Genomic DNA, 16247 nt, shown 5'->3' with positions numbered 1-16247 from the left:
AATTCTATCATAGAATGTTGTGTGTGCTGAATTTCCACATGCAAGCCAAGATCCACCACTACGATCAGTAACAGTCAAAGCTGTACATAAAATAAAAGTCTGCAAACAAGCACACACTGGCCACGAACGATGTGTTTACAATACCGCGTTGGTAATAAGGCATTATTTGTTCAACTGAATGGGAAAACGTCTGTGTGAGCATTTGAAATAAGATCAGGATGAAATGAGCAGGATTAAAAATGTTACAGATGTTATTAGCAACTTCTGGGGTAGCTAGCTTTAGCTTGGTACCTAGCTAGCACCAATGCAACCWGCCTGAAAARAATGACCAGTAGAAACTGCAGTCATTTTCAATATTCTTAGCAGTGATTTAGGAATCCATGTGAGTAAGTATTAGCTAGGTAGCCACTTGTTGTTGAACCTCAGTTCATGTACTGTAAATAACTAGCTAGCATTTGTTGACCAAAGCTAACGTTATAAGCAACCAGCTAGCTTCCTTTGGCTAGTGAGGCTTGACTGGACCAGGTTGTGAAGCTAGCCACAATAAGCATTAGCCACAATAGTGGAATTTGCGGTTGGCCTTCAAATTAAACGTCCTTATTTGAAAGAGCCGCAGAAGGTTACAATTGGCGCAATCAAGCCATATTTAGACTAGATAATGTTTAACAAGGTTGGAGTGTTGTAATGTGGAGCAATGAAATGGGGTATCAGTCTACTCGGTTAGACCCACAGAACACAACTGTGATGAGTTAACGCAAATATTAGCGCCATAGCTCTTTATCAGGGACTTTGACTGAGGGAAATCACCACCCCAGTCAGCCTATTGTGCGGACTGACAATCATATTGCACTGTACAGCCTTACTTGAGGATTGTGGATCAATGACATGGGGTATCAGTCTACTCAGTGACACCCAGAGAACATTAGAGTCGTGGCTCTTATTTGCATCCCTGTCAATGACCGAGTTTTAGTTTGAAGGCGAGCAGCAAAATCCACTATTGTGGCTAATCCTTATTGTGGCTAGCTTCACGTAGGTGGGTCCGACCACCATTAATCAAATAAGAACTGTCTTATAAATTAGGGATATTTTAAATGATGACACCTATATAGGTAGTTAGCTAGCTACTGAAACAGATTGTCGTTTTGCTATGTTTTTGGGGAATAACACTGCTTGCATCCATCAGCTAGCTAGCTTTTTTTAATGACCAGCACTGTCCAGAATTTGGGGAAATGCCTGCGCTCGTGCGGCAGCGGCAGGTACGTGAGACAAAACTTTACCAGCATCATAGCATACGAATCGGTGAATCGTTGTGACATGAAATACGAGTGATGGTGTAATCAATGTGTAATAACTACATACAAAATGAATGAACGTGTTAAATTATTATGTGACGTGCAGTCATATTTAGGTCCTGGTTGGTCAACAAGCTCATTTGACGCGTCAAAGTGTTATTTGACGTGTATCTTTTTTGACACGCAAAGACCCGAACGGTGTTTCATAGTAAAGACCCAAACGGTCTTCCATACTGTTCTTGTCTATTTGCATTCTGTATTATGTAATGTTTCATGTTTTGTGTGGACACCAGGAAGAGTAGATGCTGCTTTTGCAACAGCTAATGGGGATCCTAACAAAATACAAAAAATACAAAACAAATAGTCAGGAAAGAAGAGGAATTACCCCACTTCAGTGAATTAACCGTTTTCTAGACATTTAGAGGGCTCACTAACAGAGTCTGTCATAGAGCTAAGGAAGTAGTTTGATTTGGCCTGTTTAACCGAGGCAGTGCACCTATTTCTCAATTGCCTAAATAGCTGCCAGTCGGCTAACGAGACAGTTTGTTTAGCCTTGGCCCAGGTTTGATTTCTTATCAAGAGGAGGTCTGAGAGTACATGAGAGTACCATGGGCTAGTTCAGTTTCTGACTCTGAGTTGATTAAAAGGGGCATATTATTCAGCCAGAGAGGTAAAAATGGATGAGAAAATGAAAGACCCAAAACAGGGTCTGGTATGCCGCTAGTAGAAACAAGCTCTGAATAATATAGATCATGAAGGAACGCCTGGGGGCGAGAATTACCTTAACATTTGTCTTCACAATTATACGAGGGCCATAGTTTTTCAATTTGGTATCTCTAATGCAAGCAAAAAGGTAGTGGTCGCTGATATCATTTGCAAAAACACCACTAGCCAAATATTTATAGGGACGGTTAGTCAGGATAAGGTCAATCAATAAGGAGTTTGCCAGGTGATTGACAAATTACTTACTTACTAATTACTTTGCTTCTTCTGGGTATTATAAAGTATTTTACTCAAGAGAATACCTCAGCGATAAGCTAGCGGGTCATTGTATCCACATTCAGTCTCTCTTTATACTTCAAGGTCTCCTCAGAGTCAGTCAGCCATTATGTTTTAACAACGTTTGTAAATCAAAGAAGACATGAGACACATTAAATGACCTTTCCAAACATAGTGATGGTCACAGGGTCAGGGTTGCTATTGTTCAATGATGTGTTTCAAAGAGGCCTGCCTAGTCACAGGCCTGAGAGGACGCCATTCCATCACTCACATACCCGAAGAGACAGGCTGCGTAATAAAGACTTTTATCGAGGATGTTGTGATTGACAATAGACACGTGGGGTTGTGTACCAGGAGTTTAGTTTAGTGTTGTGTGGGGCCAGGAGTTTATCCTGACCGTCTGACCTGACCAGGTAAAACTACGGGTCACACTCAATGGACATCTTAAGATGATCCACCGAAAAATTGTACTGAACCTGTCACGTTCCTGACCTGTTTTCTGTTCGTTTTATGTGTTAGTTGGTCAGGACGTGAGTTTGGGTGGGCATTTCTATGTTTACTGTTTCTATGTTGGTTTTGGGTTGCCTGGTATGGCTCTCAATTAGAGGCAGGTGTTTGACGTTTCCTCTGATTGAGAGTCATATTAAGGTAGGCTGTTCACAATGTTTGTTTGTGGGTGGTTGTCTCCTGTGTCTGTGTATATGTTTGCACCATACGGGACTGTTTGCGGTTTGTTCGTTTTATGTAGTCTGTTCCTGTTCATTGCGTTCTTCACGTTATATGTAAGTTCGTCGTTCAGGTCTGTCTGCATCGTTTATTTGTTTTGTTTGTTTATGCAAGTTTAGTTTGTTTTCCGTCGTGTTCAATAAATCATGTCATTTCACTACGCTGCGCCTTGGTTCGATCACTACTCCTCCTCTTCGGATGAAGAGGAGGAGGAAAACCGTTACAGAACCACTGAAAAAAGTGGTCCAATACCACAGTATATCTTCTGACTACTATGCTGACAGGCTACTCATTTTCATTAGGCACCACCTACTGTACCTAGTAGATAGACTATTCCACAGAGACATTATAAATATACAGGACATCAGAGACATGATAAATATACAGGACATCAGAGACATGATAAATATACAGGACATCAGAGACATGATAAATATACAGGATATCAAAGACATGATAAATATACAGGACATCAAATACATGATAAATATACAGGACATCAAAGACATGATAGTATAATACGGATATTCAAAGACATGATAAATATACAGGATATATAATACAGGATATCAAAGACATGATTATATAATACAGATATCAAAGACATGATAAATATACAGGATATCAAAGACATGATATATATACAGGATATCAAAGACATGATATAATATACAGGATATAGACATGATAATATACAGGATATCAAAAGCATGATAAATATACAGGATATCAAAGACATAGTAAATATACAGGATATCAAAGACATGATAAATATACAGGATATAGACATGATAATATACAGGATATCAAAGACATGATATATATACAGGAATATCAAAGACATGATTAAATATACAGGATATCAGACATGAGAATTAATATACGGATAATCAAAGACATGATATTATACAGGATATCAAAGACATGATATATATACAGGATATCAAAGACATGATAAATATACAGGATATAGACATGATAATATACAGGATATCAAAGACATAATAAATATACAGGATATCAAAGACATGATACATGTACAGGACATCAGAGAAATGATAAATATACAGGATATCAAAGACCTGATAAATGTGGAGGATATGAAAGACATGATAAATATAAAGAATATCAAAGACCTGATAAATGTAGAGGATATCAAAGTGGTTATTTCCTTTGTACCATTGAAGTCACTTACTGCATTCACACAGAGAATGAACTCTGGCTGGATCGGGTTACAACACATCAAGATCTGCCACCTTACACTAACACCTGTTAGTCCCACTCTAAATAAAGCACCGCTAAGATTTATATGGCTTATTCTCAGGTCACAGGTGGCAGTCTGATGTGTTGGCTAATTATTACATAAAGACACCTAAACGTGATGTGGTACATACATGTATGTTATATAGGAAGAGTTCCTAGCTCTACAATTGACATCAGGAAGCTACTGTACACATGGGGCTCCTTAACACTACTATCAAAGTACTTCATGCAAAGAATCAACTCAAACAAATACTAAACCAAAACACTTAGCTATCCCACCCCATGTGTTTCCTTGGTATTTACCAGTGCTAATATTAGATGCCCTGAGATTGATTATTTTTGGTATAAGACCAAATTCAAACAGATGCCTCTGACTCTTAGAACCGTGCAAGATATTGTATCATACATGAATGTACAAACATAAATAATGGTCATTTTTTTAAATAAAATTTTCTAGGGGTGTAAGAGACAAGGATGTGCTTTATTACCGTACAGTATATAATTATTATAGCAATTGAAATATTCGCTAGAAAAGGTAAGATGATATTAACACCTAAGGTTTCTAAATGTGAGACTTGAAACCGTAACCAGAGGAAGGGCAGCAAGATTAAGGACATGGTTACGGTATACATCTTAGGACACCTCTACTCCCGTTGACATTAGTCCCTACTTTGTACAGAGTTCAAAAGATGTACGTGTGTGAGACTGGCTTCTTGGCCTAGAGGGTCTATAGGTAACATGCCTAAATTACTACCACCCGTAGCACTCACATTGGTAGCCATGAAGTGCTTTGAAAGGCTGGTCATGGTTCACAGCAACACCATCATCCCAGAAATCCTAGACCCACTCCAATTCGCATACCGCCCCAACAGATGCACCGATGATGCAATCTCAATCGCACTCCACACTGCCCTTTCCCACCTGGACAAAAGGAACACCTATGTGAGAATACTATTCATTGAATACAGCTCAGCGTTCAACACCATAGTGCCCACAGCTCATCACTAAGCTAAGTACCCTGGGACTAAACACCTCCCTCTGCAACTGGATCCTGGACTTCCTGTCGGGCCGCCCCAAGGTGGTAAGGGTAGGCAGTACAGCCCAGTACATCACCGGGGCCAAGCTTCCTGCCAACCAGGACCTACTGTATATACTAGGCTGTATATACTAGGCTGTGTCAGAGGAAGGCCCAAAGAATTGTCAAAGACTCCAGCCCCCTATCCCTAAGAAGTTTTAACAGCTTCTACCCGCAAGCCATGAGACTGCTGAACAACTAATCAAATGTCCACTCTGACTATTAACATTGTCCCCCCTCCCTTTGTTTTTACACTGATGCTACTCGCTGTTTATTATCTATGCATCGTCACTTTACCCCTACCTTTATGTACAAATTACCTCGACTAACCTGTACCCCCGCACATTGACTCGGTACCGGTACCCCCTGCATATAACCTTGTTATTGTTATTTTATTGTGTTACTTTATATATTTTTTTTAACTTTAGTTTATTTCATTTTTTTCTCTTAACTCTATTTCTTGAACTGCATTGTTGGTTAAGGGCTGGTCAGTAAACATTTCACGGTAAGGTTTGTTGTATTTCGGCGCATGTGACAAATACGATTTGATTGGATTTGATTGCCTAGAGTTGCCCTGAGACAAGTTGGTAGACTCCTATGGCATCTAACCATAGGATGCTGTAGGAGTCTACAGACAAGCCACAAGGGAAGGTTTTAGAGGGGCTCTAACAATAAATGTTTAATGTTAACTTGCCACCAATGGGTGGCGTCAGAACCACGCGACAGACAGTGTACTGCCCAAACATCCAAGTCCATATAAGTTGTTTTATTGCAGCCCTTTCCTGTCTGAATAATGTTTGTAAACGTCAGCAGGAGAGTGGCTTGGACAGAGAGCAGTCTATTTTAGTGAGCCATTCACACAGGGGTTAGAAACTATAAATCTGAATGATTTCCCCCCTATCCTCTCTCAGTCCCTCACTCTCTCCCTCTCTCAGCCTTTTCTACATCTTAAAGGTAGGGTACCTCTCAATGACCACTTTGGCTTGATATTAAGGAACTTCATTTTTTATATTTCACCTTCTGTGTAGAATACATGTATTACATTTTAGGTACACTATGAATGCAGGAAGAGTGTTGAGGAGGCAGTGGGAAACAGTATGGGAATGTGTGATTTTTCAGTATAGGTGAATTGTATTTATTTCTGGAGGGTCTGCTGGAATTCAGATAGGAAATTGATGATATGATGACACATTGGATTAATATTTTGCCATAGACAGCAAGATAGTTAGTGTTAATTAGTTCACATGCCTTTGAATTAGTGGGCTATGGAATATACTGACACCTATGCAAAGACTCTTGTCAGCTATGGAGATAAACGTTCGCGCCTCACATTGTAAATCTTATATTTTCAACAAAATGTTTTACAATATTTATATTTTAACTATTTAAATATAACATTTAGGCACATTGTTTCTACTTTTCTTTTTACTTTGAAATGTAAAATGTGTTGTAATGGTTTGTCATTTGGGTGTTACATGCTCTGACATTTTCCCAGAATATAATGATATGTAATATATAATAATATCTCAAATATTTCATTGTATGAAATGTTGACCTTTGCAATCAGGTCATGTGAGCTGGAAATAACAATAACCCTTTACTGCCTCACATACTGTACACAATTCAAATGTGCTACAATAAAATAACTCCCTTCGTCAAGTATGGACTGAGGCCTCTTTTGGATTTGGACACAGGCTTAACCAGCAGTGCACAATAAATTATCTAAAGAGAGGTTTAATGAGGCAACACATGCACTGAGTATGTGACATGGCTGTCCCAAAGACGATACAACCAGTCATCAAACCCCATCCTCAGCATTGGCAACAGCTCAATTGGTGCAGAAGAGAAAGATACATTCATTGAATTGTATTTCCAATACATTTTTCAATCAAATTAATAAAATAGTATATAAATAAAGGAAAATTATTCCCACATAAAAAAATGAAATCATCAATGGATAAAAAAGCTAACCTGGATGTAAATGTACAGTACATGAGCCTGAATGTTCGGTTTACTGTTTTTCTTTTTATGTGGGGTAAAAATGCTAACTCCTTTCTCTATTTAAATTTCAGTAAGATAAGAAGGAAAACATGGCGGACGCGTAAGTATTCATGTTCACTGTGTGTATCAAGGTTATTATAGTAAACTAAAACTGAAACTAAAACGAAAACTAATCATGAAAAAACTATTTAGTAAACTGAAATAAAATTATTAACAAACCCATTTCAAAAACTAAAACTATACTAAAAACTATTATATTTGACTCCAAAACAAACAAACATAAAATAAACATTAATTATGTTCAATTTTAGTTTTTGGGGGGGTCGAAAAGCGTATTGGGTTTTCAATGGGATTTTAAAGCTTTTAAAAAAACTTCTAATGGGGTTTTCAAGCTTCTGAATCTGGCAGATCACATTGAGATTTAGTTTATAATTTAAAGGTAGACTCACAAGATGACGTTGCCAATAGCAGCACCGTCGATATTGGACGTTTTTGAGTTGTAAAGCTAAAGCAACCGACTGTAGACGAAAGTCGAGGAGTGAAGCTGGGGGAGGTGCATCTGCGACAGTCGAAAACTAATGTGGTTTTCTAACAACAAGGCTCAGATCCACATGGCAGTATTGCCATTGTTTATAACCATCGTTTTAATAATATGTGTGTACACATTGTAAAATGAATTCGTGATGGAGAGCCTGAAATATCACATTTACTTGTAGGTATTTATCCAATGCATACATACAGTGCATTTGGAAAGTATTCAGACCCCTTCACTTTTTCCACATTTTGTGATGTTACAGCCTTATTCTAAAATAGATAACATTGTATTTCCCCCTCATCAATCTACACACAATACCTCATTAAGACAAAGCAAAAACTGATTTTTAGAAATGTATTACAAATAAAAAACTGAAATATCACATTTACATAAGTATTTAGACCCTTTACTCAGTACTTTGTTGAAGCACCTTTGACAGCGATTACAGCCTCGAGTCTTCTTGGGTATGACGCTACAAGCTTGGCACACCTGTATTTGGGGAGTTTCTCCCATTCTTCTCGGCAGGTCTTGTCAAGCTCTGTCAGGTTGAATGGGGAGCGTTGCTGCACAGCTATTTTCAAAGATGTTCGATCTGGTTTAGAGAGTACAGAGAGAGGACCAGTGGGCTGCAGTGGTGAAAAAGAAAGGAAACTTGTGATGGAAACTAAGAAATCCCTATATTAGTTTATAGTCAGAGTGAGGGTTTTGAATCAATGTTACCTGGGGGATCCGTTTGAAGTCACAAGGAGTATGATGGATAATTTGGGTGAGGTGGCGTCGGCAAGAGTCACAAGAGCTGGTTTTATTCAGATTTTTTGTGTGTCCGCTCAAAGCGTGCTTTGAGCCTCAAAAATATTTTGGAGTGGAATGTTTTGTGCATGTATTCCCCGAAGCAGGTTGCCTGTCAAGGGGGTTATTTCTGGGGTTGCGCATGAAGTGGATGCAAATGATATATCTGAGGAAGTAGAGGAAGTGATTGATGCGCGTCGACTGACCTGTATGGTGGATGAAGTATGGAAACTCACTTGGTCCATATTATAGTTTCTTGATGAGTCTCTTCCTTCTCATGTAAAGCTAGGCTGTATGAGATACCCAGTAAGATTCCGAGTGGTGCAGCGGTCTAAGGCACTACATCTCAGTGCTAGAGGCGTCACTACAGACCCTGGTTTGATGCCAGACTGTATCACAACCGGCTGTGATCGGGAGCCCCCATAGGGAGGCACACAATTGGCCCAGCTTTGTCCGGCTTGGGGGGTGGTTTGGCCGAGGTAGGCCATCATTGTAAAATGAGAATTTGTTCTTAACTGACTTGCCTAGTTAAATAAAGGAGAAATACATGTTTTTTTTAAAGTACGACCCAGTAGTACTGTTTACTTGCATCTACATCATCTCGCTGAGTCTACCTTTAAAGCTGAAATCCTCAACCGTGAAACAGCCATGTCCATTTGCAATATTAAAACAACAAAGTTACTGCAAACAACCAAAAGTTTTTTCCTCCTCAGACATCATTGCTTGGATGATAGAAGAGCACAATATGTACTGCCATTTCTTTTTACCATGTTGCGCGACGTCTCAGCAGTGTTGCCAACTCCTCAGTAAGGAAAGTAGCTATTGGCAGTACTAAAAGTCGCTAAACGACGTCATCACCTAATTTTCATAATTGGCCATGTGCATGTATTTGTGATGGACTGTAACGGCTTTCGTCGGTGGAAGAAGGAGAGGACCAAAGCGCAGCGTGATTAGTGTTCATCTTAATTTAATGATAATCAAAAACTAAACACTACAAATTACAAAACAACAAAAGTGAAAACCGAAACAGTTCTATCTGGTGCAGACACACAAAGACTGAAGACAACCACCCACAAAACCCAACAGAAAACAGGCTACCTAAATATGGTTCCCAATCAGGGACAACGATTGACAGCTGCCTCTGATTGAGAACCATATCAGGCCAAACACAGAAAACCAACACAGAAATAGAAAACATAGATTACCCACCCAACTCACGCCCTGACCAACTAAAACAAAAGACAAAACAAAGGAACTAAGGTCAGAACGTGACATGGACGCTGTAGGAGAGAGGAATAGTGTCGTGGGAGAGACAAAAAGTGAGTAAAAAACACCCTAAAGATGTTTAGAACTACAAATGAACTTTCTTCTGTCGGTCCTTGTTTTTTTTTATGTCACAATTCCAACCCTCCTCCTTTATCCGGGCTTGGGACCGGCAAAAGTGACCCAAAAGAGACACTCTGGCAGAGTTACTTCGTTTTTTTATTTTATTTTAAAAAAAATAGTTATTTTTTTTTGTTTTCTTAATTTGTTTTTGTTTTTAACTTTATGGTCCACTTAGGAGCCTACAACAAGTCACAGTAAAACAAACATTTTTTACATTTTTTTGTATACAATCTACATTAACAATCTAAATGGACCAAAAAGAGACAATAGAACAAACTGTCAATGGCAATGTGAGATTATGGTAACTAGTCTGGCCCTAATTCAGGTTAAATGTTTTTTTTAAATGTAAGCCAGGGTGGGATCAGCCAGCGGCGGCTTCCCGCATGCGCGATTCATTTGCAGTCTGGACACGGAGGGGTGAACATCTCCTGCTCTGACTGCAGCTGGGAGGGACTGCTGCGCGAGGACTGGGCCGCCTGTGAGTGCTTTGGGATGGGGGTGGGGTCCACGGCAGCACCCGCTGCTCGTTGAGAAGAGTAAGAACGATACGGGCTTTCACGTCAGAGTCTTCAAAAGTCTCTAATAACACCAGAAAAAGTTGCTAGATTTGTCGCTAGTCGCTTTTTTGAAAATGTGTCGCTAGAGGGGTCTGAATACTCGCTAAATATAGCGACAAAGTCGTTAAGTTGGCAACACTGCTCCTCAGCTCGGCAACAAAAACAATAACAACTGTAGTGGGCTGTGGCGCTGTTTTCGACTACTGCAGGATCCATCTTTAAACCTAACCTAACCGATAACTTGACCCATCACTTTATGTGTTACTGCCCCCCAGTGGCAAAAAGTGACATCCCTAAAAACACAAACCATACAACACATACTGTCACGCCCTGACCTTAGAGAGCCGTTTTATTTCTCTATTTAGTTAGGTCAGGGTGTGATGTGGGGTGGGCATTCTATGTTGTGCATTTCTTTGTGTTTGGCCGAGTGTGGTTCCCAATCAGAGGCAGCTGTCTATCGTTGTCTCTGATTGGGAATCATACTTAGGTAGCCTGTTTTCCCACCTACGGTGGTGGGATCTTGTTTTTTGTTAGCTCTGTGAAGCCTGCAGAAGGTGACGTTCGTTATTACTTTTGTCGTTTTTGTTTGGTGTTCTGAGTATTAAAGATCATGAACACTTCCCACGCTGCACCTTGGTCTACTTCTTCAGACGAGCGTTACACATACATGGCTCCTCTCACACATAGGTTACTTTCTGTCCCTAACAGTAAAACAAAAACTAAATCATATAAAAATGTAACGTAAATGTTTTTATAAATAGTAAAGTGGATATGAATTTGTAATAAAAATCTTAAAACTTTTAGAAATAAAAACTAATATAAAAACACAAAAGTATAATAACCTTGGTGTGTATTTTAATAATGAGCCACATATAAATGACAGGTTAGCACATTGAAATGTTATCTCTCTTTTTTACCCCCTCCTAATGACACAGACCAAAACAAAAAGAAAAGTCCAAGATCTCCTCAGCCCGACGGTTGGGTTTGAAGGTGAGCGTGTATTCCATTGTCAACACAAGAAACAAACAAGTCGTCTCACATTTGCGACATGAATGTTATATAAACAGAATGCATGCTATAATGTGTAGCTTATGAACCTGACCTCTTGTGACCCTTTTTAACCTATTTTGGATGTTAATGCTCCTATAGATCAGATGGGCTGACTCTAGCTTTATGCTCCTTCCTAAAGATCAGTAGTTACCAGATTGCTGACTGTGGCTTTATTCTCCTATAGATCAGATTGCTGACTGTAGCTTTATTCTCCTATAGATCAGATTGCTGACTGTAGCTTTATTCTCCTGTAGATCAGATTGCTGACTGTGGCTTTATTCTCCTATAGATCAGATTGCTGAATGTAGCTTTATTCTCCTGTAGATCAGATTGCTGATGTAGCTTTATTCTCCTAAGATCAGATTGCTGACTGTAGCTTTATTCTCCTATAGATCAGATTACTGACTGTAGCTTTATTCTCCTGTAGATCAGATTGCTGACTGTAGCTTTATTCTCCTATAGATCAGATTGCTGACTGTTAGCTTTATTCTCCTATAGATCAGATTGCTGACTGTAGCTTTATTCTCCTATAGATCAGATTGCTGACTGTGGCTTTATTTTTCCTATAGATCAGATTGCTGACTGTAGCTTTATTCTCCTATAGATCAGATTGCTGACTGTAGCTTTATTCTCCTATAGATCAGATTGCTGATTGTAGCTGGCCAGATGCTAGAGGTTGAGGTGGAGGAGAAGAAGAGAGAAAGAGATGAAGCTCTGGCTGAGAGAGTCCCTCCTCTCAAACTGTCTGGCTTGTCTGTGGAGGAGCTCCAGGTATACTGTATACTGTATTTATATTGTATAAAAAACTGTTATGAGTACATTTATAACGCCATATAAGCCATGCATAATGTGTTATAATGCACGACGCAGTTGAAATTCCTTACAGAAAGTGTAACAAAATAAAATATGATACATTAGCTGTCTTTTGTTCTCTCTGCAGGATTTGTGCCGAGATCTGCACCATAAGATTGATGTGGTAGATGAGGAGCGATATGACGTGGGACTCAAAGTTACCAAAAATGACAAGGAGGTAGGATACCGCAAAATAATTTGTAGAAAACAAATCATTCCAGAGGGAAATGACAAAAGATAGTTGAAATGTTTTATAGATGATTGTATATAAGGCATAATGTGCTGCTATGATATCATCAAATGATTGCTTTATTCCTCTCACACTTAAATCACTTCTACTTCTATCAGTCCAACATGCACATTTTTTTGAGCGCTTGGACTGTACATTTGAAGATGACACTGTTAAAACCGTGCCCCCCGGTGGTTATGAGTTTAGAACATACATTTAGAGCGAAGGTCAGCCACAGTACACACTAGTTACTGTACAACTGGGAGGACTAAGTGTGCAAATTGGACTGATAGAAATATGGGCCCTGGTCAAAAGTAGTACGCTAAAAAGGGAATAGGGTACCGTTTGGGACGTAGACGATGTCAATGGTCACAGTTAATGTGCGAACCTGTGTTGTACCTGAAAGTAACTTAAACTCTGCTTACTGTGACTGTGATATGTGGCTGCTTCTCTCAGCTACTCTACGAGAAAAATAAACTCAAACACTTTTTTTCATCAGTCCACTGTTGATACAATCCCAAAATGTTTTGCATGTCAGCAGTCAAGTTGTCAAGATATTGGACTTTCAAGAAGCTACGTGTGACTTGCCACATAATCATGATGATATGGTAAGTGACACATCTTGAAAACTTGACTGATGACATTAAAAACATTTTGGGACTGTATCAACAGTGGACTGAGGATTTTTCCTTTAGGATGAACGCACTACCTATAAGTCACTCTGGATAAGAGCATCTACTAAATGTCTAAAATGTAAATGTAAAAATGTCCTCTGTTCTTTGTGCTCTGGTCAGATCCATGATTTAGGACTAAAGATCATTGAGCTGCAGAGCAAGTTTAAGAAGCCAAACCTGAAGAGGGTGAAGATCTCAGCTGAAGCCATGCTCAGTGTTCTGCTGGGCTCCAAGCATAAGGAGACCATCGACTTCAAGTCCAACCTCAAGACAGTCAAGAAACCAGAGGAGAAGGTAAGACTGGTGCCTGCACGTTGTACTTGACGTTGTACAAGATGTCTACTTGCTTTTACATGTTATTTAGCTACTATCACGGGCGGTTGGAATCTGAGAACCTTTTCATCTCTATGGACAAATTATGAACTTGTTGTTTATTCTCAAAGTAGTTTGTTTTCAATGATTGATTTAGTGTAGCTAATACATTTCTGGTCCTCCCAGAAAGAAGAGGTCACCGACTGGCGTCAAAATGTGGATGCCATGTCTGGCATGGAGGGCAGAAAGAAGATGTTTGATGCTTGAAAGGTACACAAAACATTATCTGTACTGAGAAGATCAATTCCAGCATTCAACCTGCAGAGCCTTCAGATTGTATTCATACCCCTTTTGTTGTGTTACAGCCTGAATTTAAAATGGATTCAACATGTTTCTGGCCCATCCACGCACAATACCCCATAATGACAAAGTCAAAACATGTTTTTAGACATTTTTGCTAATTTCTTGAAAATGAAATACCGAATTATCTCATTTACATCCGTATTCCCACCCCTGAGTGAATTCATGTTAGAATCACCTTATTACACCTTAGTACAATATTTGCAGATTCTTCCTTTTAAAATTCTTCAAACTCAAGTTGGTTGTTGATCATTTCTAGACAGACATTTTTAAGTCAAAACTGTAACTAGGCCACTCAGGAACATTCAGTGTTGCTTGGTAAGCAACTCCAGTGTGTATTTGGCTTTGTGTTTAAGGTTATTGTCCTGCTGGAACGTGAATTTGTCTCCCAGTMTCTGTTGGAAAGCAGACTGAACAAGATTTTCCTCTAGGATTTTTCCTGTGCTTAACTTATTATGTTTATTTTTATCACCCCAAAAAACTCTCTAGTCCTTGCCAATGACAAACATACCCATAACATGATGCAGCCACCACCATGCTTGGAAAATATGAAGAATGGTACTCAGTGATGTGTTGATTTGAATTTGTCCCAAACATGACGCTTTGTATTCAGGACAATAAAGTACATTTCTTCCCCACATTTTCGCAGTTTTACCTTAGTGCCTTGTTGCAAATGGGATGCATATTTTTTGAATTTTTGTATTCTTTTCCCTCTGTCAATTAGGTTAGTATTGTGGAGTAACTACAATGTAGTTGACCCATCCTCAGTGTTCTCCAATCACAGCCATTAAACTCTGTAACTGTTTTAAAATCACCATTGGTCTCATGGTGAAATCCCTAAGCGGTTTCCTTCCCCTCCGGCAACTAAGTTAGGAAGGAAGCCTGTATCTTTGTAATGACTGGGTATATTGATACACCATCCAAAGGGTAATTCATAACTTTACCATGCTCAAAGAGATATTCAATATCTGCATTTACATTTATTTAATTTTAAAAATCTAAAATATTAATAGGTGCCCTTCTTTGTGAGGCATTGGAAAACCTCCATGGTCTTTGTGGTATAATTTGTTTGAAATTCACTGCTCAACTGAGGGACCTTACAGTTATCTGTATGTGTGTACAGAGATGAGGTAGTCATTCAAAAATCATGTTAAACACTATTATTGCACACAGAGTCCATGCAACTTATTATGTGACTTGTTAAACACATTTTTACTCATGATTTTATTTAGGCTTGCCATAAAAAAGGGTGTTATTTATTCAAGACATTTTAGATTTTCCTTTTTAATTAATTAATTTCAAAACAATTCTAAAAACATAATTCCACTTTGACATTATGGGGACTTATAATTCCACATATGACACAAAATCTCACTTTAATCCATTTTACATTCAGGCTGTAACATAAAACAATTTGCAAAAAGTCAAGGAGTGTGAATACTTACATAATACATAATGTTTTGCAGATTAGTGATGATTATCACGTTATCCTCCAATGATGGCTTTGATGATTGAAGATAAAAGACGATGCAACAGAAATGGAGAGGGCAACTGAAGGTATGAAGAATAACTGTAGGAGATAACTGAGTGAACACATGGAGAAGAAAAATAAATAAATACAAACATTTGTTCTTTTTTGTATGTGAAATAAATGTTTTGATTTAAATGACTGTATGAGAATGTTGAAGGAAATACAGATAGTGTGTGTACAATAAACTTAATATTAGTGTGTTTGAGCAAATGCATTTCCTTATTTTCAATGCGTTTATGCAGGAAGTTACAAGCCAATCCTTTTTTATTTGTAGTATTCCTAGTGCAGTTTCTTGTTTGATGAACAATATTATCCTCCACTGCCTGATGATGGCAGTGTTAGCTTGAGGTCGGAGAACGTTGCTTCGACCCACTAAGTTGCTATTTTCCTCTATTATTGGTTGTCTACTGTACAAATGTACTATTGAATGTGTATATACACCCCATCAAGAGTTACTTGTTTCAACATTGATACCAATTAAATAAACTTTTTACTCAATTGTAAATCAACTGCTTGTGAAATGATTATGGGGGCATTATGGATTGCTGTGGTAGGGATTGGGATTCAACCATTTTTCTTTTCATAGAGCGAGTCAAACAGTGGAAGACAGGACAGT

At 38.7% G+C, this 16247-nt stretch overlaps 1 protein-coding gene across 3 annotated transcripts; it reads left to right on the top strand.

The window, feature by feature from the left end:
• Positions 1-1194: 1194 nt before the first annotated feature.
• Positions 1195-16140, top strand: LOC111962767 (troponin I, cardiac muscle). Of its 3 annotated transcripts, none has more exons than XM_023986077.2 (8): positions 1195-1256; positions 7428-7456; positions 11559-11613; positions 12313-12444; positions 12614-12703; positions 13549-13722; positions 13927-14010; positions 15567-16140. In XM_023986077.2, the coding sequence occupies exons 2-7, from the start codon at positions 7446-7448 to the stop codon at positions 14005-14007; spliced, it is 543 nt and encodes a 180-aa protein (XP_023841845.1). In that variant the 5' UTR covers positions 1195-1256; positions 7428-7445; the 3' UTR covers positions 14008-14010; positions 15567-16140. The 3 variants fall into 3 exon arrangements, with proteins under 3 accessions (XP_023841845.1, XP_023841846.1, XP_023841843.1); XM_023986078.2 differs by lacking the exons at positions 1195-1256; positions 15567-16140 and adding exons at positions 6217-6309; positions 14457-14738; XM_023986075.2 differs by lacking the exon at positions 1195-1256 and adding an exon at positions 6218-6309.
• The last annotated feature ends 107 nt before the right edge of the window (positions 16141-16247 follow it).

Source organism: Salvelinus sp. IW2-2015, linkage group LG4q.1:29 (assembly GCF_002910315.2).
Source record: "Salvelinus sp. IW2-2015 linkage group LG4q.1:29, ASM291031v2, whole genome shotgun sequence".
Classification (NCBI taxonomy): Eukaryota; Metazoa; Chordata; class Actinopteri; order Salmoniformes; family Salmonidae; genus Salvelinus; species Salvelinus sp. IW2-2015.
This window is presented reverse-complemented; position numbering and strand designations above follow the sequence as displayed.